At 39.8% G+C, this 26,796-nt stretch overlaps 1 protein-coding gene across 1 annotated transcript in view; it reads left to right on the top strand.

Annotated features, from left to right (window-relative positions):
• Positions 1 to 1,875: 1,875 nt before the first annotated feature.
• The window catches only part of LOC307271286 (alpha-2-macroglobulin-like), a gene marked incomplete at both ends in the record, with an annotated part of 44,917 nt that continues 19,996 nt past the window's right edge, over positions 1,876 to 26,796 (top strand). The window contains 8 exons of the mRNA XM_080053695.1: positions 1,876 to 1,961; positions 2,084 to 2,264; positions 2,690 to 2,846; positions 4,741 to 4,793; positions 6,144 to 6,164; positions 24,081 to 24,256; positions 24,509 to 24,650; positions 25,174 to 25,291. Coding sequence (XP_079909821.1) covers positions 1,876 to 1,961; positions 2,084 to 2,264; positions 2,690 to 2,846; positions 4,741 to 4,793; positions 6,144 to 6,164; positions 24,081 to 24,256; positions 24,509 to 24,650; positions 25,174 to 25,291 — 934 coding nt within the window. The remainder of the gene's footprint in view (positions 1,962 to 2,083; positions 2,265 to 2,689; positions 2,847 to 4,740; positions 4,794 to 6,143; positions 6,165 to 24,080; positions 24,257 to 24,508; positions 24,651 to 25,173; positions 25,292 to 26,796) is intronic.

Below are 26,796 nucleotides of genomic sequence, written 5' to 3'. Positions count from 1 at the left end.
CTGGTTGATTGACCATGGTATTACTGTGCATGAATGGCCAGACAACTCTCCTGACCTGAACTCCATAGAGAAACTATGGACTATTGTCAAGAGGAAGATGATACACACCAGACCCAACAATACAGAGGAGCTTAAGGCCACTATCAAAGCAAACTGGTCTTCCATAACAACTCAGCAGTGCCACAGACTGATAGCATCCATGCCACGCCGCATTGAGGCAAGAATTCATGCAAAAGGGGCCCAAACCAAGTACTTAGTAGATATGCATGATTATACTTTCTAGAGGGCCGACATTTCTGTATTTAAAAACCTTTTTTTTTATTGATTTTATGTAATATTCAAATTTTCTGAGATTTTGAATTTGGGTTTTTTAGAAACTGTAAGCCATATTAATCACAATTATAACAAATAAAGGCTTCACATATCTCACTTTGCATGTAATGAGTCTGTATACGATATTATTTTCACCTTTAAAGTTGAATTACTGAAATAAATGAACTTTTGCACGATATTCAAATTTTTCGAGTTTCACCTGTACGCTCACACTGCCACCAAACTATATTTTCCCTGTTCGCCACTTCTCCAACGGGTACTTCGGCGTGACCGCAGTGATCCACACCGTGTGGAGTCTATTTTTCCATTTCCCTTTCAGTCGGCGATTGCCACTACCGCCTTCATGCACTCAGTAAATTATATTTATTCGGGCGTGTCAATGACTATGAATGGGTAAATATGGGCGGTACGTGAAGCCCGCAAAGGCTGCGCCACATTTAGAGTTGATTGTGATTTATAAAGGGAAACAGGCGTAGGACGTGAGTTCGCACTGTTTTATAAATCCGAATATTTCTTTTTGCACGTACATCCTACATTTCTTCCGTGCGCCAGCTTCCACGTGAATCCCACGCAAAGCTTTATAAATGAAGCCCCTGGTATTTAAGGTGTTAAAAAAACAAGCATAGAGAATAATTTTACAGGTCCATTATTTGCATATAGGTAAAATAAAAAGGAGTCGCAAACAATCCTACACTAAGTAAATATTCCAAAAAAATAAAGACATTCTTTATTTTTTCCCATTTTACATAGTCAGCACATACTGTGTTGCAACCCATGAGCAGTGTTTGATTACTTTATCAGTCCACAGTGGTTTACCTATTTGCTACAAAATAGTTTACTTTGGCCCTAGTAATCAGGTACAGAGCTGTTTGCATGACAAAATCAAACATCCCACGCTGGGTAAAGTGCAGTTTTGCAGAACCTGACTTACTGTCACTGAAGCGCGCAATTGATTTACGTAATCAGTTAACTACAACCCTAACATACTGGTCTTGTCACCATGGAATGAATGCACAGGAAATAATCCTGAGCTGTAATATAAAGTACAACAATGTGAACAGTTTTACAATATAACTGAATAGCTTTAACACACAATGAAAGCTTATGTTCCATTTAGTTTGTTGACACAGAGATGTAACAGCTCCTGTTATTGTGAATTCAACCACTTGTAGTAGTGACATCATTGTTACTTTACAAGATGAGCAAAAGGTTTAATCTATATTATAACTTCTTTGATTTTACCAACATGTTGTGGGTATTTCATACCCTAAATCTGGAGAAAAACTTCATGTTCATATTTAAATGAAATATATCAAACAGTTGGTATGAAAAGCTTTTGAAAAGGCATTGTAGTCAGATTAATACAACACAATACTCAACCTATAACTTTTTAATTAATGTTTTACGGGATGAGATCAAAATAACGGGTTAAATGTGTGTGAGTCTTGACGTGTGTGTTTAGATGGGGAGGAGGGGGAGGGGGGATTTCTTTATCAGAGGCTATTTAACAGTTGCTGGCTCTGTGGCTCATCTCAGTCAGTCATGGGTCGCCCGGGGATTCAGATGTGGACATGGACACTGTGTGTCTTCTTGAGCTGGACGTGTGTGTCTGAAGCAGCTGCAGGACCGTAAGTCTACCTGTACTGTCTAATATAATAATCATAGCTAGGTTTTTCACAGGAATCTTGGATCATTATTTTTTAGCTGAATAATCTTAAGAGATTGTTTGTGTATGTTTCCATGTCTGTAGGCAATACATGGTAGCCATTCCTGCCATTCTTGAAGCTGGAACTGATGCCCAATTCTGTGCGAGTCTCCTGCAGCCAAACGAGCCTCTGGTCATGACGGTCACTTTGAGCTCCCCAGAGAAGAATACAACCCTTCTCACGAAGACATCCAACACAGAGTTTCATACCTGTATTAAGTTCCAGGTCAGTATTTGATTAATTTAAATAGTCTAAGAATGTGTTCATGAAAGTACAACCTTCCTTAGTTTGTATAGCTTTTTTTCATCTAGTATTTTTATTTATGTATATATATTTTTAAAGATCTTTTGGGGTGTTTTCATTATTGGATAGTTTAACCACAAAATTGAAATAGGGGGAGAGACATATGGGGATGATAGGCAGAATGCAGTTTGGATCTTAATTGAGTTTCATAGCAGAAACAGTAAAGACATATAAGTGAAAAGCAAACACCCAATCTAATTTAAGTCACAATTAGGTAAAATATGCAATTGTATCTGTGGCTTTAAAAGATCGGGTCCAAATATTAGTATCTTGTTGAATTTTGAGTTTTTTCAGTATGGGTTTAATGGTTCTCTAAATTGTATCTATGAAATATCTCCATGTCACAGGTTCCTTTAGGGCAGACTAACGTGGTGCAGAAGCTCGAGGTGGAGGTACAAGGCGCCACATTTTACTCAAAGGAAGTCAGGAAAGTCATGGTCAAAGTCTATCAACCAATGACATTCGTGCAAACAGATAAACCAATGTACCTCCCAGGACAAACAGGTAACCCTGAGCTCACTATCTATGTTTATAATATGGTACAGCATATAGACAAGTTCTCTCTTGACAAACAACTACCGATGTGTTTGCAGTGTGGGGTAGACAACTCATTGCAAGTAGGAACATAATGTCATAATATCTTATAGATGGACATTTTTCGGATTTCAAAATTAAGAAAAATTGTGGAATCCAATAAATGTACTGTTATGAGGTAAATTGTCTTTCAGCACTAATCATTGCCTTTGTGAAACTTCACAATAGCACATGTGAAACTCCTGCTATTTTATCAGGCAAAATAACGAAAGCCCCCATGTACGGGGTATCATATTAGTAAATATACAATACAAATACAATATGATTAGCCAGCCTCAAACTTTGGGAGATGTCTTCGCTTATGTTGGCTTAGTCAGTGGGGCCTCAGCATCACAAACATTTTCTTGAAATATGATGTGATATTCAAGCCTTTCAAGATAGAAGAAATCTTGAAATTAGCTGTGAAAACTCATTTTGAGCTATATTTTACTAGTATTAGGAAGTGTATCATAATAAGCCTGTAATGGTTAAAAGCATTATTCCTCCCCCGAAAAAACACGCTGTGACTTGTGGTCCGGTGGGTCTATTACACACTTTGGCGTGATACTGGGTTGCATTTCAAGTTTAATTTTACTTATTTCAAGTAATACATTAGTGGCACTGTTCGGGATTTATGATATTCACATACTTGAAATACAATTATTTAGTGATATTTTAGCATTTTAAGATCTTTTTTTTAAGTTAACTAGAAATACTCAAAGTAAAAGGAAGACCTTTTTGTCATAGTGAGTCAGCATTGTAATCCTCATTTTCAATGAAAGCCCTATATCTCACTGAAATGTTGCTTGTTAAGTGTTTGTGTCTGATATTAATTGTCATGATATATTTTGACTAGAAATTAGACCAATATACTTGGTAAGATTAAGAATCTTTGCATTGTAAGCCACTGAAAGGGCACTTTAGGGGGAACTATATTATGATATTATCATTGAAGGGACGCCAAAGATATAGCTTTAGCTGAGTCAGTGTTGACTTAAGACAAACAACAGTAGGGGTAAGGCAAAAGCCAAAGGTAAAGGACCTATACCTCAACCTCACGGCCCCCACACACATCCTACCTCTACTGTGCGTCTACCTCGCGTCTGCGTCTGACTTTTTGTCACTGACCGTGTAATCAACCTAGAGCGGGCACACATCCAACCTCAGACGCACTGCTGATGCGCGTCGGAGGCACGTCTGCAGCGACGCTCCCCTTTACCTCAGGAGGCTCGCCTATTTTTTTCTGAGAGCCGCGCGTCTCTCTCGGGTCTCTCTGCTTTAACTGATAGAGAAATACTCTGCTGAGAGTCATATTGACTTCATACCGGCAGCTTTCGCTGTAGTTTCACCATTTCCTGGTGTGTCCCTTTCAAAATAAAACTTCCAACAAGCGAAAATGTGGCAAAAAAAAAAAAAAAGGCAATGGGGCGCACGGATTACTGTCCAGACTCAATATTAGACTCAATATAAATCCTATGCATCATAAATAGCACGAAAGACCTTCATTTTTAATGGGAATTATCTATGAAAACTCTATGTAGAAAGATAGGGCTTTTAGAAGCAGCGCTGCAGCAGCAGCAGCAGTTGAGACGTTCCATGTGTGGCCGAGAAAAGTCCGAGAGACGCAGTAAGGTAAGGCGACGCGCTCCAGAGGTAGACGCAGGATGTTTGCAAAGGCCGTAATGTATCTTGTGAGTGTGATAGTTAAAGTGCCAATATTTCCGAGTTGACTGAAGATGTCACTCAGTAGTCTGTCAGGATGTTTAACACTGCAGTAGATGAGCTGTAAGAGTTTAATGTAATAATCTCTATGCATTTCTTTCAGTGCATTTCAGAGTCATCTCATTGGACACCAAGCTGAGACCTGCCAGTCAGATGGTGAGTGTGTTTGAACTGTCTGTCCTTTTTTTTAGATCTCATTTGGAGATGTCCTCCGCTGATCCTAGAGATCTGTATTGAGTTCGATCCAGCCGAAGCTGACACTAGTGAATGTTCATTGAATCAGTCACTTGATGGCTTTTTGATAATGGTGCATGTTTTAATTTGTGCCCTGGCAAGCAGGAATCAGCTTGTGGAGCTAGCATGAGGTATTGAAATATACTGTACATCTCTAATCAATGAGCTCAGGCTCCAGGCCAATAGTACAACAAAGCCCCTTTAGGTAAACTTTCCTGAGCTGATTCTGTGTTAAATCTATGTAACTCCTAACTGTAGATTCTCATTTTGCAGTATATTGTTGCATAAACAAAACATTTAAACAAATGTAACTTTTCATTCAAGGTACAATGTGTAAATTTCATTACCATTTTCCTGAACAGACTTAGTAGAAATTGAATGTAATATTCGTAAGTATGTTTTAATTAGTGTATTACGAGGGCTTGGAGCAAAAGGGGCGTAAGTGACATATTTTGCGAAAATGACTTTTATATATCATTTTAAAGGTCTTGATAAGTTCTATCAAATGGTAAAATAATAACGTCACTAAACATTTTACTTTTTGAAATAAAGGCTGAAAACATAAAGGAGTAAGTGAAAACCTTTGGTTGAGTTTGGAGCAAAAAAGGCATAAGTGCACTGAGCTTGGCGCACAAAAGGTGTAAGTGCATCATAAGTAGGCTAAAGAGCTGACAATATGGAGGAACTGCAGAAAAGACCAACACTTATACTACAGAAAAAGCGTTATTGAATATGTTTGGAGAATTTGATATACCCACATATGATGGAGACAATATTGACACTAAAATAAACACTTTATTATTTTTTATATATAATATATTTTTATTTTAATAAAACATTTACTTTTTATTTTATTTTTTTTCTAAAATATGAATTCCTTTAAGACTATTCTCTATTAAAGTAGAGATTGCTTCCCTATGCTATTTTTTGTTAAATATTTACGATCAATAAAATAAAAATAAAAACAGCAAAAGTAAAATTCTGAAAATGTCACTTACGCCCTTTGTGCGCCAAGCCCTCGATTATCGCTTTTGTGACTTTAGAATTAACCTTTTATATCCACATAGGGATGGGGCGCTGAGGCTTTGCAATCTGGATATTACACACTAAACATAGAAACAAAACTATTAATCATAATGACAGATTATATGTGTTACACAAACCTGAATACTGATTGTAAAACAGAAGTAAAAAGCTAAATATCTAACCAACACTGGACACTGTATGACGAGAACAAGATAAACCAACTTGTCCTTTCTCTCTTTTTTTCAGTACAATATCATAGAGATTGAGGTAAGTAAACATCCACACACTGTTTTTTTCTTGCCTTAATTCAAAGTGTTTAACACATCAAGAGCCTAAGCTCTCAGTGTGGTCAACGTATGAGTGTACGGCCATCTGACTGTTAGCCTATGTAATAACAATACATACCAGAAAGTCTACATTAAAGGTCAATGTAATTCCTTATTGACCTTGGAAACAAAAGATCTTAACTCAGAAATGTTTTAATGTCTGCATTTTCTTTATTTGTCCCTTATTCTTTGTTAAATTAATTTAATGTAGCTTAAAGAGCACCTATTGTTTTTTTCTGACCTATAAATGTTTTTCTAATGTTTTATAGTCATGTTAAACAATACCAAAGTGTCAAATAATGAGGTACATGCATTTAGACATATTATTTGCTTCCTGTCTGGGTTGGCTGTGCACAGCACACAAAACAAAGATGCCTTTCGTGGCACCCTAGTGCCTTATATCCTGGATATTGAACAAACCGGATTTTCCATGTATGGTAATGCTGCTACACCCTCTGGCCTGTCCCTGTCCCTGTCTCACCCTCCCCTGTCTGCTCACATCTGCTGAGCTCGTACTGCAGTCCTCTCAGTGTATCGGTGAAGATAGGAGGTGGTACCTGTTGCTATCCGTTTGCATTGAGGGAACCTGGCCAATCACTGAAGACCCGGTCTGCTGTGATTGGCTAGGTTCCAGTCAGAGGGCAGAAACGGACAGAGGGCAGACGGGGATCTTAAAGAGAGTTTAGTTTAGGCGCTAAACAGAATGTTTACGCAGAGAGGCTAGACTGCAATCTCAGTTCGAACCAGAAAAATAGCATAATAGGTGCTCTTTAACATAAAACAAATCTTGGCACAGATTCTTCACTGCACAAACCGCATTGTAAGACAGTGATATGTATTCCAATTACTAGCTAGTAGTTAGTAAGTGGATCTGTAGTTCAGTTTATTTCATTTTTCTCCATAAACAATTTTTATTGATTTTTTTATTTTATTTTCCAAACAAACATCGAACATGTATAACCCCCACCCACCCCACACCCCAAACAATCCTTGGACAATCCGAAGTGACATTAAAAAATAAAACATGGTAACACTTTACAATAAGGTACACAAAAAAAGAGTAGTTACCCTTTTAAAAAGGGTAGTTTACCTTTTAAAAAGGTAAGTTTACCTTTCAAAAAAGGTTAGTTTACCTTTCAAAAAAGATTAGTTTACCTTTTAAAAAGGTTAGTTTACCTTTTAAAAAGGTAAACTTACGATTTAAAAAGGTAAGTTTACCTTTTAAAAAAGGTTAGTTTACCTTTTAAAAAAGGTTAGTTTACCTTTTAAAAAGGGTAGTTTACCTTTTAAAAAAGGTTAGTTTACCTTTTAAAAAGGGTAGTTTACCTTTTAACCTTTTTAAAAGGTAAACTACTCTTTTTTGAAAGGTAAACTACTCTTTTTTGAAAGGTAAACTTACCTTTTTAAAGGGTAAACTACCCTTTCTAAAAGGTGAACTACTCTTTTTTGAAAGGTAAACTACCCTTTTGAAAAGGTAAACTAACCTTTTGAAAAGGTAAACTACCCTTTTTAAAAGGTAAACTAACCTTTTTAAAAGGTAAACTTACCTTTTTTGAAAGGTAAACTTACCTTTTAAAAAGGTAAACTACCCTTTTGAAAAGGTAAACTACTCTTTTTTGAAAGGTAAAATACCCTTTTGAAAAGGTAAACTAACCTTTTGAAAAGGTTAACTACCCTTTTGAAAAGGTAACCTACTCTTTTTTGAAAGGTAAACTTACCTTTTTAAAAGGTAAACTACCCTTTTAAAAAGGTAACCTACTCTTATTTGAAAGGTAAACTACCCTTTTGAAAAGGTAAACTACCCTTTTTAAAAGGTAAACTAACCTTTTTAAAAGGTAAACTTACCTTTTTAAAAGGTAAACTTACCTTTTTTGAAAGGTAAACTACCCTTTTAAAAAGGTAAACTAACCTTTTTAAAAGGTAAACTACCCTTTTGAAAAGGTAAACTAACCTTTTGAAAAGGTAAACTAACCTTTTTAAAAGGTTAACTAACCTTTTTTGAAAGGTAAACTAACCTTTTTTGAAAGGTAAACTTACCCTTTTAAAAGGTAAACTACCCTTTTGAAAAGGTAAACTAACCTTTTGAAAAGGTAAACTAACCTTTTTAAAAGGTTAACTAACCTTTTTTGAAAGGTAAACTAACCTTTTTTGAAAGGTAAACTTACCCTTTTAAAAGGTAAACTACCATTTTTAAAAGGGTTTTTTGTGTACCTTATTGTAAAGTGTTACCTAAAACATATTTTAAAAAAGTACAAGACAATGCAATAAAGTGTTATTAGTTAACAATTGGGGAGTGAACTTAACTTATTCAAATATGAAATAAAAGTGAGCCATCTACAATCAAATCTGTACAAACCTTTGAAAATCCTTTCAAAGAATATTTAATTTTCTGAAGTTTAACAAAAAACATAACATCGCTCAACCAAGAAGAAAATAGGGGAGGCTTTAAGGACTTCCACTCAAAAAGTATTATTCTCCGAGCCAGAAGAGTCGAAAAAGCAATAACATCTGCCTGCGGTCTAGAGTGGGCAGAAGGCACCAGGGGGACCCCAAAAATGGCTGTTAAAGGACATGGCCGAAGATCCAGCTGCAGGACTTCAGACAGTGTTTTGAAGACAGAACACCAAAAATTATTCAGTCTTGGACAGAGAAAAAACATTTGACTGTGGTCAGCCGGGGCAAAGCCACACCGGTTGCAGCTATCGTCTACGTCAGGGTAAATCTCTGCCAACTTGGCTTTAGAAAAGTGGGTTCTATGGAATACCTTAAACTTTATGAGCCCAAGGCGACCACAGGATGATGTTGAGCTCATTCTATCGAAAGTTAAGCCACCAGTCATCAGTGAAATCCACATTTAATTATTTCTCCCATGCAACCTTAGCTTTGAGCACAGGTTTGTTATTGAGCGACATAAGACCGCTATATACCCGAGATATAAGAGCTTTCTGATTGGGACTTAATTTAATTGATTCCTCCCAGGGCAAAGTGGGGGGTGGTGAGGGAAACAAATGATTCTGTGTGCAAATGAAGTGTTTTATTTGTAAGTAACGAAAGAAATGAGAACGTGGCAAACCAAAGTTCTTAATCAGATCTGTAAAACTGGAAAAAACTCTGTTTTCATATAAATCTAAGAAGCAATTAATGCCTTTTGCTTTCCACAGAGAAAAAGAGGCATCTAAAGCAGGGGGAAATAGGTGGTTACCAACTATGGGAGCAAGTATAGACGAGGATAAGAATTTGAAATGACGCCGGAACTGAAACCAGGGTTGCGTTCCGAATCGCATACTTTCTACTATATAGTATGTAGAAAAAAGATTTAGGATGTCCTGATTCTTATGGCCAGATTTAGGATGGTTAGAAGTACCCGGATGTCCTACTTCATGCGGCCAAGATTGTTAGTGTTGAAAAGTGCATCCTATTTGGGCGATTCTGACCCACAATCCAGTGCGCACGTGAAGTGACGTAACATCGACGAAGCCTCCATATGAAAACAAACGGGGATGCGACGGATATAAAAGCAAGAGGCAAGATCAAGGCGCAATGTTATGATGAAATAAGAGAGTAAAGTATGTCCCAATCTGGTCCCAATAGTATGCCTACTGCATCCTAACTAGATTATTTTTATCGTCGGATGTAGTATGTAGAATAGAAAAAAGAAAGAGTATGCGATTCGGAACGCAACCCAGATCTTAAGGGAAGCCAACACAATTGGATTTTTGGTGTGCTTAGACACGACAGTTGGAAGAGGGGAACACAGCAACGCTGAGAGAGATGTACCCTGACTAGACTTTGATTCAATGGACCCCCAAGAGGTGTTAACTGTATGAAACCAAAACAAAAGCTTTTGAATATTAGCTGACCAGTAGTAGTACATAAAGTTTGGCAGGGCAAGGCCCCCTCCAAATTTACTAATTTCTAGTACGTTCCTACTAATTCTTGGGTGTTTTCCTACTCAGATGAATGATGTAATAAGCTTGTTTGACAATTGAAAGAAGGATTTTGGTAAGAATATTGGAATGGATTGGAATAAGTAAAGAAATCAGGGTAAAATTGTCATCTTCACAGAGTTAATTCTGCCTGTCAGCGTCAGAGGGAGGCTACCCCATCTCTGAAAGTCAGATGTAAGTGATTGCAAGTGGATTACGAAACCTCCATGGGTCAGCGCATCCGTTTTGTAACATAAAGTCTGCAAATGCCCTTGACATGGAAGAGGGATGAGCTAGTCTGGGGGTGGAGCGATCTAATTTGGGGTTAATAACGCAGTTCAAATCACCACCAAAAATGAATCGATGTGTATTTAAAGCTGGGAGACTGCTAAGTAATCTGTTTGCAAAGCCAGCATCATCAAAATTAGGAGCATACACGTTAACCAGTAAAACAGGTGTCTGCTGTATGGTACCTGTTACAATCAAATACCTTCCATTAGGATCTGAGATTGAGCTAGTGGGAATGAATTGTGTTCTCTTATGGATCAATTTAGCCACACCCCTAGCCTTTGAGTTAAAGGTAGAATGGAAGACTTGGTTTACCCAAGATTTGCTCAATCTGACATGATCAGTATTGCGCATATGCGTCTCCTGTATGAAAGCTATATCCATTTTTAAATGTTTAACGTGTGACAAAACTCTGGATCTTTTAATCGGATGTCCCATGCCTTTGACATTCCATTACAGAAACCTAATAGAGTTTACCGAGTTATTAGACATCATTAGGGTAAGTGTGTAGACAGTGTCCTACAAGATAATACAATGATATGAAAAGACCAAGCATAGAGAGATGATAAAAACACACATTGCATACAGATGTAAAGAAAATAGAATAACACCAAGGATAACCCTCCTCCCCACCCCCCAAACCCAATGTCCTCATCCCCAAACGATGAAGACGGCAGGTTGAATGCTGGTTTAAACTTCTGTTGCATCTCGACAGAAAAAGAAAACGCTATCCTCTCTTCATGCAGAGAGGCTCCGAGCGTTCAAACAGAGCACCGTGGGTGCATATAAAACACAAATGAACACCACAATTGAGAAAAGTCACATCTTTAGGCACTGTTAGCCTAGCATATCCAGCCAATAAGAGAGCCCGATGAAAAAGAGAGGAAAAGAAAAAGAAAAAAAAAGAAAGAAAAAGATGAGGATCAGTGTTCGGCCACAGGGTAATGAGCAAAAATATCAGTAGCCTGCAAAAGATATCTTAATCTGGATGCATATTAATTTTAAAATAACTAGGCCTATATAGAAAATACTTTTATTTAAAAAAAATTAAACTCTGGGCGACTGGATGGGGCCGGAAAACAATGATCGACAAAGCGATGTGTAATAAACAAGAAAAAAAACACACGCAACTCAGCTGGGAAACCCTATTAACGTTCAACACTAAAACAGTGTGGTTTATAACAATATCCTAAAGCCCGTGTGGGGATGGAGTAGCCCGTATGGGGCAGCACTGGGCCCCATACGGCGAGGAATTTGCAAGAGTTGCCGGACAGCTCGTATCTCAGCCTCTCAACATGCAAAATGCCCACCAGTTCCCTCAGCCAAGTGTCAAACTGAGGGGCCAAGTCAGATTTCCACAGCTTCAGAATACATCGTTTAGCAATTATCATGCCTTAGATAGACCATGATTGTGCGAGCACTATGGTCCAGCTTTTCCAAGGCTGCGGAATGTCCAAACAGAGCGGTTTCAGGATTAAAGAAACATTTAAAACATTTGAATACCATTGAAATGCAAGACACCAAAAGTTGAAAAGATTTGGACATTCCCATAAGTGGTGAGCAAGTGTACCTGTTACATAGAGGTGAAAGATTTGGGAAAATGTTATGCAGTTTAACCTTAGAATAGTGCAATCTAAGTGTGACTGTGGTGGAACAATGTGTTGTTCCCGTGGCCGAGTGGTATGTAATTTGGACCACATAAGATACTACTAAAGGAGCAGGCATTCTTCAGGCAAAGGTAGACGCGGAGAGCAGGAAGTCAGGTCTAACAGGGATACTTTATTCAAAGGTTGACATCAGGTTACAGCGAGTAGACAGTCTCTCCTATCCAACACCAATGGTATTTACTCATTACAATAATTCAGATCTTTCCTCAATTATCCTATCCTAGCCTATCCTGGACTCGGGTAAAGGGGGAACCCCCACAGCAGCCGTCTCCTCGGGCGCAAAGGCGCCCCCCGCGGGCGCAAAGGCCCCGATCTAGTGAAAGCCCTTCGGCTTTATACTATCTGTGTGTCTGTGTGTGTGTATGTGTGTGTGTGTGTGTCTGTGTGTGGGTCTGTGTGTGTGTGTGTGTCTGTGTGTGGGTCTGTGCGTGTGTGTGTGTGGGTGTGGTGGGAGTGTGTGTGTGTGTGTGTGTGTGTATGCTTGTGGGTGTGTGTGAGTAAGAGTGTGTGTGTGTGTGTGTGTGTGTGTGTGTGTGTGTGTGTGTGTGTGTAAGAGTGTGTGTGTGTGTGTGTGTATGTTTGTGAGGGTTGGATAACATTTCTTAATGTCAAATGGCCTATTCGTAGGACAGATATTATTTATAAGACCGGTATTTCAACATGGGACCGGTGTCTGCTTACTACTCTGCTTGCAACTTTGTGAGCTGTGTTGCAGTTTGTGTGCTGTGTGTGTCAACAAGGTTAAACCTAAAGGTTGCCCTGTTCTGATCAACTCAAACCTTACTAACTTATTTTAATATAACATAAATGTGTTGGAATCCCACATATCCCCTCCTTGCAGCGCAAAATGCGGTGCACAAAAGAATTCCAACATTTAACCCTTGAAGCATGAAAAATGCACAACCTTTAAACTCTACAAAAATCACAAATCAAAAATGATAAACTTTGACAAAATAAAACTACAGTGGCCACTGTTAACTATATAGTATGAAACTTAATAAACCTATTAGACCCTCTTAAAATTCAACAACAATAACAATAATTGAACAGCATATAATGACTTTCACAATTGTCTTTCAGTCTTCGTTCTTCGGACCATTGTCCAGTCCCGCAAAACACCCGCGCCTTTGCGAGAAACGACACGAGCATATTTTTAGAATTGCTTAAACAGGCAATTCTTTCTGTGCGGAAGGCACAACACAACAGCCTCCCCCCATTTCGACTATGGGGAGGCTGTGGGGAAATCCCAGTGCACCCATGCATTGGTGCCTTAGCTGGGTATTGATGACTGGTGCATGACTCGATCATTTTGAAGGGGAGACGAGAGCGAACCCCTCTCGAATCTCCAGATGGCGACATTGACGACTGCATCTCGATTCTCTGTTGTTCGCGACGCTGGCGGTGGAAAGGACTTCTCGTCGACCGGTGTCGAGTTGCTCCTCCAAGCGACAGGTGGCACCCTCCTGCTGGCTGTGGAGTTGTCTGGACAAGCTGGATGGGACGAGTTGGATGGGACGAAAGACCCTCGGTTTCTGGCTGGGATTGGGTTGGGCTGTATAGAGGCGAAAACGACCCCCCTCGGTTTCGGCTGTCAGTTGTCCTGTGACATCACGACTTGGACACGGCAGTGACATCACGCTGATAGCACGAGTTGAGAGCGTAGCTTAGCATCAGATTTCAGCACGATATTTCTCCAATCTCCACAGCAGGATTCTGTACCTAGTTCTTTCATCGAGGCCATCAGAAAAGATAGATATAGACAGAGAAGAGAAAGATAGGGAAGGACCCTACCTGACACAAACTTCTAAATAACCTCCTAGTTATGGGGAGTTTGTGTTTGTCTTACTTAATTCTGTAACTTAGGTTTACTGTATCAATACACGTGTAATCCAATCACACTTGATGTCAACTGTGCAGTAATACTTTTTGGAACAGCTATGGATTATGACATTAACAACAACACTACAAGTATGTTTTGTTCTTACTTTTTTTAATAGAGTGTTGATCCTGAACCCTAAATAAATTACTTATAACTTACTTATTAACTTAAATGGATATTAAGTATTCTGATCATCCTCTCTTTCTAAACTTACTTTGCTTGTGTAGTGTTTTCTCTATGTGGCCTTATCATAATATTGTAATTATTACCTTTCTTTTTTAACCTGTACCTATATTATTTTAATTAACGTGCTTTCTTAAACTCTTTAACATGTACTTCTATTATTTTTAAATTAATGTGCTCTCTCAACCTCTCCCTCCTTCTTCAAATTCCTATTTGAAACACAAAAAGGAAGCATATTAAGTTAAAAATTCAGCTAAAATAAGATTCTCACTTTTTGTGTGAGCAATTGTATTCAAACAGGAACAAACAAACATGTGGCTTTCTCCCAGCCCTCTTATCAACAAAACCCCAAAACGGTTTATAAATTTAGAATGCTAACCCTTGTTTCAAAAAATCCAATTTCTTGAATCGGTAAAATGTACAGAGCAACCCTTAAAAAACTCAGGTATTCCTGAAAGTGTGAGAATGAGATTGGTTCAAAATCCTACTAAATCAACAATTATTTCATCAATATTTTTAATACCTCTTCACTTGGGAATATCTATTCTTTATTAACTTTATTAACTTTGTTATCTTTAAACTTCTTTACTTGGGAATATCTAAAAACACTAAATCTCTGTCTGAAAAATCATTAAAGTGATAATCCTCTGGTCATGCTTTCTTTCTTTTTGGCTGAGAAAGCAACAACACAATCTTTTATTGATTTGAAAACGGTAAACCCTAGTTGTAGTATTTTTTATTTGGAAATAACCCTAAACATGCTTTTCTTCAATGCATAAAAGAGGAAACCTATTAGTTATCAAAATAGTCCTTTAAACTTTTAATCTTACATACTTCTTTTTACAAAATCTTATGTTGTCTTAAAGGCATAACTAGATTAGTTTATGTCCAAAGCAGACCTATTTCATTTGCTTGCTTGCTTGCACAAATCTAAATTTAGGGGAAACACCATTAATCAGAAAATTGTCACAATTTAAGTACTTGCACTTTTTTCTTAAGTGGACAGTTGATTCCACCCTCCTTCTACAGATGGAATGTCCACTTTTTCAGTTCAGAAGCAAGGGAAACCCATCACATCGGCTCCTTCAATGTCTCTTTTTTTTTCCTATAACACAAGGCAGAAGTCAGCATGTCATTATGGCACATATTACTTGCCATCCGTATTTTCTCCCATCCTGTAGTCCCCACACAGGGCATTGAATGTCACTTTCGGCACGGTATTACTTAGCCACGTGCATACACGCCTCCATCTTTGTAGTTCACTCTGGCCATTGGCAGAGCAATCCCTGCCGGTATGCGTTGGCTCCAGTCAGACTGTTGGCTCCAGGACCAAAACTGAAACTGGAAACTGTCGGCCTTGGTAATGCCAGGCAACTTGTTTTTTCGTCTTTATACTTTCTTTCCTTCTTTCTTGATATTAAATACATTTTGTGTTCTTCTCTTCTTTTTTGGGCAGAGAAAAGGTACTGTGACTTCTGACAACCTTCGAATTTTAGTGCCCCAAACCCAATTGCAAGCATAATAATTTCTCTTAGAATAGACTTTAGATCATCTTTAGATAGTGAATATTTTCTAAAAAAGGGGATTTATTTGTTTATCTAACTCTTCAACCCAATGCTAAACCTTTACATTGCAGTGCACTGTAATCGTTTCTTCCAGTGCACTCTCAGTTAAACAGCTTCTGGAAGAGAAAAAAGAAAAATCACACATTTAAAATAGAACCAAGGGATTCTCAAACCTTCAAAACTGTTGCTCACAAAATCTCTTACTCTTAAATTAATCACGATGTTATTCAAAAGATTGTATTACTTACCCCAAAAACCACAAGGTTTACTGTTTTTTACTGCAATTTAGAGCATGCTTTTTAGCCTACTCAGATGTAAACCTTAATTAAAATCACTTAGTAACTTAATTTTCTTTTTAGTTAATTTCAACAGGTCCAACCCTTTTTTAACCATTCAATCTAGCTCTTTATTAGACCTACAAAATCAAAGATTCTGTTTTGGTTTCTTTTGGAAATAAAATATGGCAAATCACACTTCAATGATTCTTACTAGATTTAAGAGATCATTTTTACTTAAACACTGAACATTTTTCACAAACAAAACAGACATTTTCATCCTCTTTCAATCACATGAACGACGTACACTCACGTTTTCACACATGTTTCAGAGAACTATGTTTCAAATAACAGGTGACAATGCAATTTAACGCTTCTAACAGCTTTCAAATCCCAATTGAGAAACAAATGGTTACATATCAGTGGAAAGAACTTCACTGTCTCTATTTTCCGTATATCACTGAAACCCCTGTAAGGTATTTTCACAGTTCCGATAACACTTATGCAAACCTAGTTCACTTAACACCTGTTCTCACAGAGTTTAATAAACCCAAATCTCTTTCTTAGTTTAATTCTTACTAAACACATGTCACCTCTTCTTTTATTTTTTATTATCTCATATGTCTCTTCAGTGTCTTAAGGGCACAGGCAATTTAACTTAGATGTTTCATTTTATCATATCTCCAGTGTCTTAAAACACAGGCAATTTAACTTAGATGCTTTATTTTCAGTACAAACCCAATTCTTATGTTAAGCCAAATCAAAGAATGTACCATTAGATTTTATTTCCTAATCAATTTATTTACTTTAATGCTCTCTTACAGATTTTAAGATGAAAAATCAGAGCATTCAACTGTTCAGTCTCTCCCCCAGCTGCAGGCAGCTATTATTAGCCCAGCCTGCAAATTTGACACTCAGGCTTAGAGCAAAAGGGAGGGAGGGGGGAGCGGGGGGGATTTTTCTTACGAGGAGACTTCTGAGGCGGGCTCGGTCCCCACACAACAGCCTTGACGTAACCAACTTTTTTCACTGCTCTCTCCTTTAATCTGGCAACCATGCCACAGAAATTTTCAGGCCTGCACACAACTTCAGAAAACACTTCTTGCTCAATGATATGGCAACACAAACAGCTGTATCATAATACAAAATCAACGCAACAAACAGCATTACATTAGTTTTTCTTGTTCTCTCTTTTTTTTTTTTTTTTTTTTTTTTTTTTTAACCTTTACTTTCACACATCCCTTTAACCATTTTAAACACACATTTTTTAACAACAAGCAATTTTAATCTATAACCATTCCCTATTACTCTTTATATTTTTTCCCATAATCTTATCTCGTTTTCTATCTTTTTTCCTCAGGTTTTTATCATCTCTTTTTTACGTTTTTTAACCTCTTCTGTCGGGAAACTACGTCTATGACCCTGTGATTCTGTCGTACTTTATTAAGCATAGAAATGATCAGGTAAAATGCTATTTTCAGACAGAGCAGGTTTTCATGCTTATATGAAAAACAAACTCTCCCAGTGGAGCCCTTTTTCATATAACGCCGTCATTTTGAGCAATGAATGTCCGTCTCCGAATATTTTATTATTTCAGCCAGCTGTGAATAACAATTTGACGTATATGAACACCGTGGGAACATAATTGTTACCAGACAAATTTATGTGTGCGCATGTTCATGCCGGCCACATCGACAGGTAAACTCTTTTCTTTTTAACGCTGCAGCGAATTTCTTTACAATATGGAATGTTAAAACAGGAAAAACACCAAGAGGCCAACCAACTAAAACAACACAACCATTTTTTTTTCCCAACAAAACAAGTTTCTTAACAATTTACAGAAAACCAAGTTTCAGTTATGGCAACTGGCAGAAATTTTTTACATGCCAGCCTATGATCCCTGATTTACTTATACGAGGCACGCAAGTTTAACAGGCTTCAAGGAAAAACAACAGAAACAGGTTGACATTGGTTATGGGCAAAATATACATTACCCAGCCGCCGTCTTTCTGTCTGCTGCAACTTCTGAAGTCTTCCGTTACGACAACGCCATTTATGTGGTGGAACAATGTGTTGTTCCCGTGGCCGAGTGGTATGTATTTTGGACCACATAAGATACTACTAAAGGAGCAGGCATTCTTCAGGCAAAGGTAGACGCGGAGAGCAGGAAGTCAGGTCTAACAGGGATACTTTATTCAAAGGTTGACATCAGGTTACAGCGAGTAGACAGTCTCTCCTATCCAACACCAATGGTATTTACTCATTACAATAATTCAGATCTTTCCTCAATTATCCTATCCTAGCCTATCCTGGACTCGGGTAAAGGGGGAACCCCCACAGCAGCCGTCTCCTCGGGCGCAAAGGCGCCCCCCGCGGGCGCAAAGGCCCCGATCTAGTGAAAGCCCTTCGGCTTTATACTATCTGTGTGTCTGTGTGTGTGTATGTGTGTGTGTGTGTGTGTGTCTGTGTGTGGGTCTGTGTGTGTGTGTGTGTCTGTGTGTGGGTCTGTGCGTGTGTGTGTGTGGGTGTGGTGGGAGTGTGTGTGTGTGTGTGTGTGTGTGTGTGTGTGTGTGTGTATGCTTGTGGGTGTGTGTGAGTAAGAGTGTGTGTGTGTGTGTAAGAGTGTGTGTGTGTGTGTGTGTATGTTTGTGAGGGTTGGATAACATTTCTTAATGTCAAATGGCCTATTCGTAGGACAGATATTATTTATAAGACCGGTATTTCAACATGGGACCGGTGTCTGCTTACTACTCTGCTTGCAACTTTGTGAGCTGTGTTGCAGTTTGTGTGCTGTGTGTGTCAACAAGGTTAAACCTAAAGGTTGCCCTGTTCTGATCAACTCAAACCTTACTAACTTATTTTAATATAACATAAATGTGTTGGAATCCCACATGACCTTAAATTGAATTAACTGAAGCCTCGAGTTTATAGAGCAGGATTTTATGCTTTTTAGCGCTCCCTCCCAGACATCGTCAGCTATTCCAATGTTTAAGTATTTTTCCCAGGCTTGCTTTATTTGTAAAGTAGATTTGTCCTGCCGGTCTAAAAATATTCCCACAAAAGATGAAATCAGGTTTTTAGCTTCTGGTGAGCCCAGTAAAGTTTTGGACAATGAATCATCTGCGGGCAGGGATTCAAAGGATGGTATATTCTGTCTGACATAATTCCTCAACTGTAGATACCTGAAGAATTGAGCTTTCGACAGTGAGAACTTTGATACTAGCTGAACAAATGAAGCAAAGTGACCATTTATATAAAGGTCCTCAACTGTTACTATTCCCTTCCGACTCCAATCTCAGACAGGTAGGCCTACTTGTAGGCTACATAACCTTCAATATTTATTGCACATCAACAGACAGCAAGAGGTTTATCCTGCACTAGGCCTAGCCTATTTTGTTCTCAACAAAAGTAGTAGAGGAAACGGCTGAATGTACCGTGCTGATCTGCTATCACTGGATTCACTTCAGGGGTGTCGGCTAAAACACCACTTAAGGCCAAAAACGTCAGACTATGAAGCATGAGACGATGAGAGGAGGAGTAAGGATTTAGCCTATGTTTATTTCCTTCTTTAACATTCACAGCAGCATACAGATCCCTGGAAAATAACAGTAGCAATATTCGGCTCATGATGACACGCTAAACAGCTGTTGCAACCGGCGAATCGCAGCTGTTTAATAACGTGCATAAATTATAATTTATAGAGATCGGGAAACTCCATGCACTTACTCTCAAGGGCGATGCAAACAAACTCGGGGAGAGCACGTTTCAACCGTGGATTGATAGGTGGTTACTGCGGCAACGCGCACGCTCACACAACAGAGAGAGAAAGAAAAAGAAACTTCACTAAACAGGCGCTCCGGCTGACTGACGTGACGGCGCTAACTGACAGTTATAATGTCATCCACATTGAATAAAACACATCTTAAAACAGTATAAGAAATAACAATCCCTTATCTTGTTGTTAACCCACCGTTCTCCTTACTAGCAGTTTGTATAGTATGGCCAGGGGATTGCACAGTTTATTCAATCAATTCATAGTAACGCACCGCATTTAACATTCAGTAACGATAACGGCGTTGTAACGACGGAATAAGTAATTAGTTAGATTACGCCGTTACTGAAAAAAGAACGGCGTTACCTAACGCCGTTATTTTAAACGGCGTTATTCCCAACACTGGTTATACTCATATTTAAGGCTAAGAATATTTTGCAGAGTTTGGGGGTTATTTGTGTTTCTGTATAATGTCTCCAGCGAGGTGAGCTTCAAGTCAATATCCTTTAAACGTCTTTCTCTAGATTTCTTTAAAGACCCTTCATATGAAATGATATAACCTCTCATGACCACTTTAAAAGTTTCCCACAACGTGGAGTCAGAGACATCCGAGGTATCGTTGGTCTCTAAATATTCAGTGATTTTTCCCGACATGTATTTACAAAAATGTCTGTCGTTGAGCAGAGAAGGGGGTAGACGCCAATTAGCTCGCTGTTTGGATCTCCCAAAGTCAAGAATAATGGCCGCTGGGGAATGATCCGAGATCAGGATGCTGTGAGTCTTGAGTCTAATAAAAAATAATCAATACGAGAATACGAATTGTGCATTTTGGAAAAAAAGGAGTAGTCTCTGTCTGTGGGGTGCTGTATTCTCCAGATGTCAACTAAATTAGTAGTTGAAATCAAGTTTTTCAGAACTGTAGATGAGTTAGAAGGGTAGCTTGTTTTTTCTTTGATGACCTGTCCATATGCCAATCAAGGATTACATTGTGGTCCCCTGCAGCAATCACATTTGTGCCCAAAAGGTCGGGTAACATATCAAAGGTTTTACGGAAAAAGGCAGCGTCATCAATATTTGGACCGTAAATTATAAGAAGTGTTACATGAACAGAGCAAAGGTACCCAGTTACTATAAGGAAACGACCATTCGGGTCAGTTACTGTAGAGATATGTTTGAAATCTATGTTTTTCTTAATAATATATTGCCACACCGCGGGCTTTGCTTGAAAATGTGGATTGGAATATCTGGTCTGCCCATCTGCAGCGCAGCCGGTTCCGCTCTGATGGTCTAATGTACGTTCCAGCTCACCATGGTAACCCCCCTGCTTGTATCATCACCCCCGGGTATCATACAGAGTTATACGCCATAATACACACGCAGTGACACAGTAGTTTGCCCCACACAAAAGGACAGTTAGACCACTAGTACAAAAACACATACAGCCCTCGAACATGCCCTCCCACCCTCCCCACTTTCCCAAACAAAGCGAGGGAAAATACCCTAACATACTGTAAACGGGGGTTACTCCAGCCATCTAGCCTGTTCAGCCCAAAGGCCAGCTAAATGCTACGCTGTAAAACCGCTAGCTAACTAAAAGCTTAGCTGCCCCCCTCCGATATACAAATAAGAATATCGAACATATTAACGTTTCCCTTTGAAAAGTGAACAAGAACATATCTCGTATAAACAACCTGCTCCCGGAATATATCAAGGCACATTTAAAACCAAAAAAAAAAAAAGTAAGACGTATAGCCCAGTGCCGAACCTGTAAGCAAATATGTGTCCATGGCTTAGCTTTAGCCGTGCATGGCCTGGCTCACGTTAGCCGAAGCCCGCCGTCGACTCCGTGTCGGCGGGATGAACATAGATAAACATGAAAAAAGTCTGTGCAGCTGGGCAAAAAATACTGTCCTCTGGCTTAAAGCTTACCCCATAATAAAGTGACCATGGCTCCAAGTCGAAGTTGGTTGCGAGGGTTGGTCAGAAGACCCACTAGCCAAAGTTAGCCCGCTAGCCGATATAGTCAGCTAGCGGTCCTTAGCTCACTGGTGACACCGGGCTGCCCGGTATGTTGTCGGCAAATCTCGTGGCCTCCTCCAGGGTAGCGAGCATCAATGTGTCGGAGCCCCGGGTGACTCGCAGCCGAGCGGGATAAATGAATCCGGTACGAAAGCCCATATCTCTTAGCCTTCTCCTCGCGTCCTCGAAGAGCTGGCGACGCCTCATTATCTCCGCCGGGAGGTCTGGGAAGATATGGATCCGTTTCCCATTGTAGCTCAGCGGATATTTTTGTTGTGACAGCCGCATTATCTGTTCTTTCAGCCGGTAGCTGTGGATCTTGGCTATCATGACTCTGGGGCGTGCGGGGTCGTTAGCTGGATGTGATCCAAGTCTGTGAGCTCGGTCCACCTCTATTGGCTCCGGGAAGTTTTCTGCCCCCAGTAGATCCTTAATAAAGCTGGTGAAAAATTCCGTGGGGCGACCACCTTCAACTTTTTCTGGTAGCCCGACCACTTTTATGTTTTGGCGTCTAGAGCGCGCCTCGAGGTCGATTACTTTGTCCTGGAGAAGCTTGTTAGCATTCTCTAGCCTTAGCCCCTGTTGTTCCAGGAGGGTTAGCCGGGTGTCGTGGTCACTGCTAGCTTCTTCCACCGTAGCCATCCACTGACCATGTTCAGACAGAGTAGCCTGCGTGATTTGAAGAGACGCCTCCAGGGCTTGAAATCTATCGTCCATCTTCTTGCTCAAGTCGTCTATGGCTTTGAGAATGAAGGCCAAGCTAGGGGCACCATCCGCCATTGTTAGCTCTGATGCCTCGCCGTTAGCCCCCTCCTCAGCCGGCGGGGGTGATGGGCTTTCACCGTTAGTTTTCAGCTTTTTACGGGTCATTTTGTTTTGTTGCCGGTAGTAAAGTACAAAGCAGCACTCAAAGTGGGAATTGTGCAATAAATTGTCTTTTTAAAAGTAAAACATGTCTATTCCATCGCATGCGCTCTAGCGCCCCCTCAAACGAGTACATTTCTCCTCAAGGGCAGTGATCCGGTCACCCTGGTCAGACAGGGCTGTCTCCATGGCGGTTATCTTCAGGTTGAGCGAGTCGGTGGTCGACTTGATGGCATCTAAAGGCCAGGACACACCGGCCCGATAATCGGCCATCAGACATGGTCGGAGAGTCTGGAGGGGGTAGGGACACGAATCTGTTTGTTGTGTTCGGTGACGTCGGCCGTCGTAGATGTCGTCTGGCTTCTTTTCAGCCGATTTAACATGTTCAATCGGCGTCGGGCAGTCTTTCAGTCGGAGCCATTTGATTGGTGGAGGGCTAGCGAATCAGTGAAGCCCGGAAGTGTGGCGGGTAGCACAAACAGCATGCCTGAATCGGCAGACTCCATTTTCGGGCGACGGTCGGTAGTCGGACCGGTGTGTCTTGGCCTTAAGGCAGCGGAAATGGGCCTCAAGGCTTCACTCACTACCATTTGCATGGTTGTAGTAAGGGTTGTTTTAAGGTCGGAGAGCAGCACAGCGCAAAGCTTGTCGAGGTCCGGTGGCAGGGCATCGTCTCCGCCATGACAGTGCGACATCGTGGGTGCCTCTTTTTCCGGCGAATTCTGCCCTTTCTCTTTCTGCCTGCTGCGACCCATCAACGCCAAACAGTCAGTGGTCGCAATAACCAAGCAAAAAAACGTATTTTAAGTAGTGTGTGGTGCTAAAATATGTCAAATAATAGTGAACGCTTGGGAGCCCCCGTCCTGCACGTCCTTCTCCTTCACATGCTAACCCGTAAATTGTTCAGTTTATTGTTAAATTACATAAACTTAAAATAAAAAGGATGTGCAGCAGATCCCGGACGAGCCCCTAAATATGTTACGTCCCGATGTGGACCAAGGAGTAACAATGAATGTCTTGTAGATTGAAGGAAGGATGGGAGACAATTGTTTAAATAATTAATGTAATTTATTAACGATAGTCAGAATTGAAACCTAAATGAACTGCTAAAACACTAACCCAACCACCACCCCTTCCCTTAAGGACAAAAGGAGAAACCCACGACAACGGCACCACATAAACAAAACCCATACATAACAATATCTATACTAGATTTTAGCTTGTTTGTAACAGACATTCATACACTCATACCACTGATCTGTTTGAAAGTAGTTTCAAATAATTTGCAGTCAAAGTGTAGGCTTCAAGCTTTATTGAATGTAAACATGACGTTTTTAGTAGAAATATACACCAAATGTATGTGTCCTGCTATTGTCATGAATGCATATATACACCTTACCCTTTTTTCCTATTAAACAGGATAGTAACAGCAACAGGATTGGACAGTGGCTGAACCAAACGTCAAATGGTAAAATACTGCAGCTTTCATACTCCTTGAACTCTGAGGCCCGTGAAGGAACCTACCAAGTCATTGTGACGATTGGTGACGACAAACATTATCATCCATTCAAGGTGGAAAAATATGGTAAGCTATGGTTCATTTACATTTCATTGCATTCATGAGGCAAGAATGCTAACAAACATTTATTTCCCCAGTTCTGCCTAAATTTGAGGTAAAAATAGATGCATCTGATGAAATAAGCATTGACCAGGATGAAGTCAGAGTTGAAATATGTGCAAAGTAAGCAAAAGCCATTTCAATAGTTTCACTCTAATGAATTATTATCTCAAATATGGAGTTTGGTGAACATCAACACAATATTTCTCTCCTATGTGCATCCAATTAGGTATACATATGGACAGCCTGTGCCAGGCAGTGTTAAAATTGAGGCGTGCCGACCTCTTGAGCGCTATTTGGTGAGAGACGACCCGGATCGTCCAGACATGATACAGGAGATAACTGCCCCGTGCCACAAAGAGACAAAGCAGGTACAGTTGCCTTAGCGACAATCTCATCTCTCAGTTTAAACAATGTGCACATTGAGGTACACTTTAAATATGCATAGGGTATGTATGTATACTGTACATTTTTAACACTATGTTAGAAAATCTGAGTCATCTGTGTTGTAAAAAGTAATTTGACTGATCCATTTTAAATCAGGCTAACTAGCTATTTTTCGGAGCTTTCAAAGACATTGTTAGTTATTACCTAACCTCTTGCATGCAATTGAACAATTTTATTCCTCTTTCTGCATGAAAACAATTCACTTCATTGGTTTTAAACATACATTTTTCAAGGAGATTTACACCTGAAGTAATATGTGTATACAATGTATTAAATGGTGAAAAGAGGTTTAAAGGTGCTATGAGCAGTTTAAAGTTTAAATACTGAAAAGCTCATTTGTTTAAGAGTAATTTGGTTATGTAATTATATGCACTTTGGTAAGAAAGTTTGATATGCTTTCCATTCACTTTTTCATTGTATTTCATCTTACTGGATTGTACTCTTTAGACGGACAAGAAAGGCTGTGCCACTTTTCACATTAAGTCGTCCACTTTCAAAAAGCTTGACAAAAAGATTCTACAAGATTTCCTGGACATCAAGGCTGATGTACTAGAAGAGGGGACAGGCAAGTCTATATATATACAGGTCCTTCTCATATAATTAGCATATTGTGATAAAGTTATTTTCCATAATGTAATGATAATAATTGAACTTTCATATATTTTAGATTCATTGCACACCAACTGAAATATTTCAGGTCTTTTGTTGTTTTAATACTGATGATTTTGGCATACAGCTCATGAAAACCCCAAATCTCAAAAAATTAGCATATCATGAAAAGGTACTCTAAACGAGCTCTTAACCTAATCATCTGAATCAACTAATTAACTCTAAACACCTGCAAAAAGATGGTTCATCCATCCATTCGTCCAGCCTGGTTCATTACTCAAAACCGCAATCATGGGTAAGACTGCCGACCTGACTGCTGTCCAGAAGGCCATCATTGACACCCTCAAGCAAGAGGGTAAGACACAGAAAGAAATTTCTGAGCGAATAGGCTGTTCCCAGAGTGCTGTATCAAGGCACCTCAGTGGGAAGTCTGTGGGAAGGAAAAAGTGTGGCAGAAAACGCTGCACAACCTGAAGAGGTGACCAGACCCTGAGGAGGATTGTGGAGAAGGGCCGATTCCAGACCTTGGGGGACCTGCGGAAGCAGTGGACTGAGTCTGGAGTAGAAACATCCAGAGCCACCGTGCACAGGCGTGTGCAGGAAATGGGCTACAGGTGCCGCATTCCCCAGGTCAAGCCACTTTTGAACCAGAAACAGCGGCAGAAGCGCCTGACCTGGGCTACAGAGAAGCAGCACTGGACTGTTGCTCAGTGGTCCAAGGTACTTTTTTCGGAAGAAAGCAAATTTTGCATGTCATTCGGTGCCAGAGTCTGGAGGAAGACTGGGGAGAAGGAAATGCCAAAATGCCTGAAGTCCAGTGTCAAGTACCCACAGTCAGTGATGGTCTGGGGTGCCATGTCAGCTGCTGGTGTTGGTCCACTGTGTTTTATCAAAGGCAGGGTCAATGCAGCTAGCTATCAGGAGATTTTGGAGCACTTCATGCTTCCATCTGCTGAAAAGCTTTATGGAGATGAAGATTTAATTTTTCAACAAGACCTGGCACCTGCTCACAGTGCCAAAACCACTGGTAAATGGTTTACTGACCATGGTATTACTGTGCTCAATTGGCCTGCCAACTCTCCTGACCTGAACCCCATAGAGAATCTGTGGGATATTGTGAAGAGGAAGTTGAGACACCAGACCCAACACTGTGGATGAGCTTAAGGCCGCTATCGAAGCATCCTGGGCCTCCATAACACCTCAGCAGTGCCACAGGCTGATTGCCTCCATGCCACGCCGCATTGAAGCAGTCATTTCTGCGAAAGGATTCCCGACCAAGTATTGAGTGCATAACTGAACATAATTATTTGAAGGTTGACTTTGTTGTATTAAAAACACTTTTCTTTTATTGGTCGGATGAAATATGCAAATTTTTTGAGATAGGGATTTTTGGTTTTTCTTTACTTTTTTGCCAAAATCATCAATATTAAAACAATAAAAGGCTTGAACTACTTCAGTTGT

The sequence above is a fragment of the Ammodytes marinus genome (assembly GCF_949987685.1).
Source record: "Ammodytes marinus genome assembly, chromosome: 3".
Lineage (NCBI taxonomy): Eukaryota > Metazoa > Chordata > Actinopteri > Uranoscopiformes > Ammodytidae > Ammodytes > Ammodytes marinus.
Note: the sequence above shows the minus strand (reverse complement) of the source record. Positions and strands in the feature narration are given on the sequence as shown.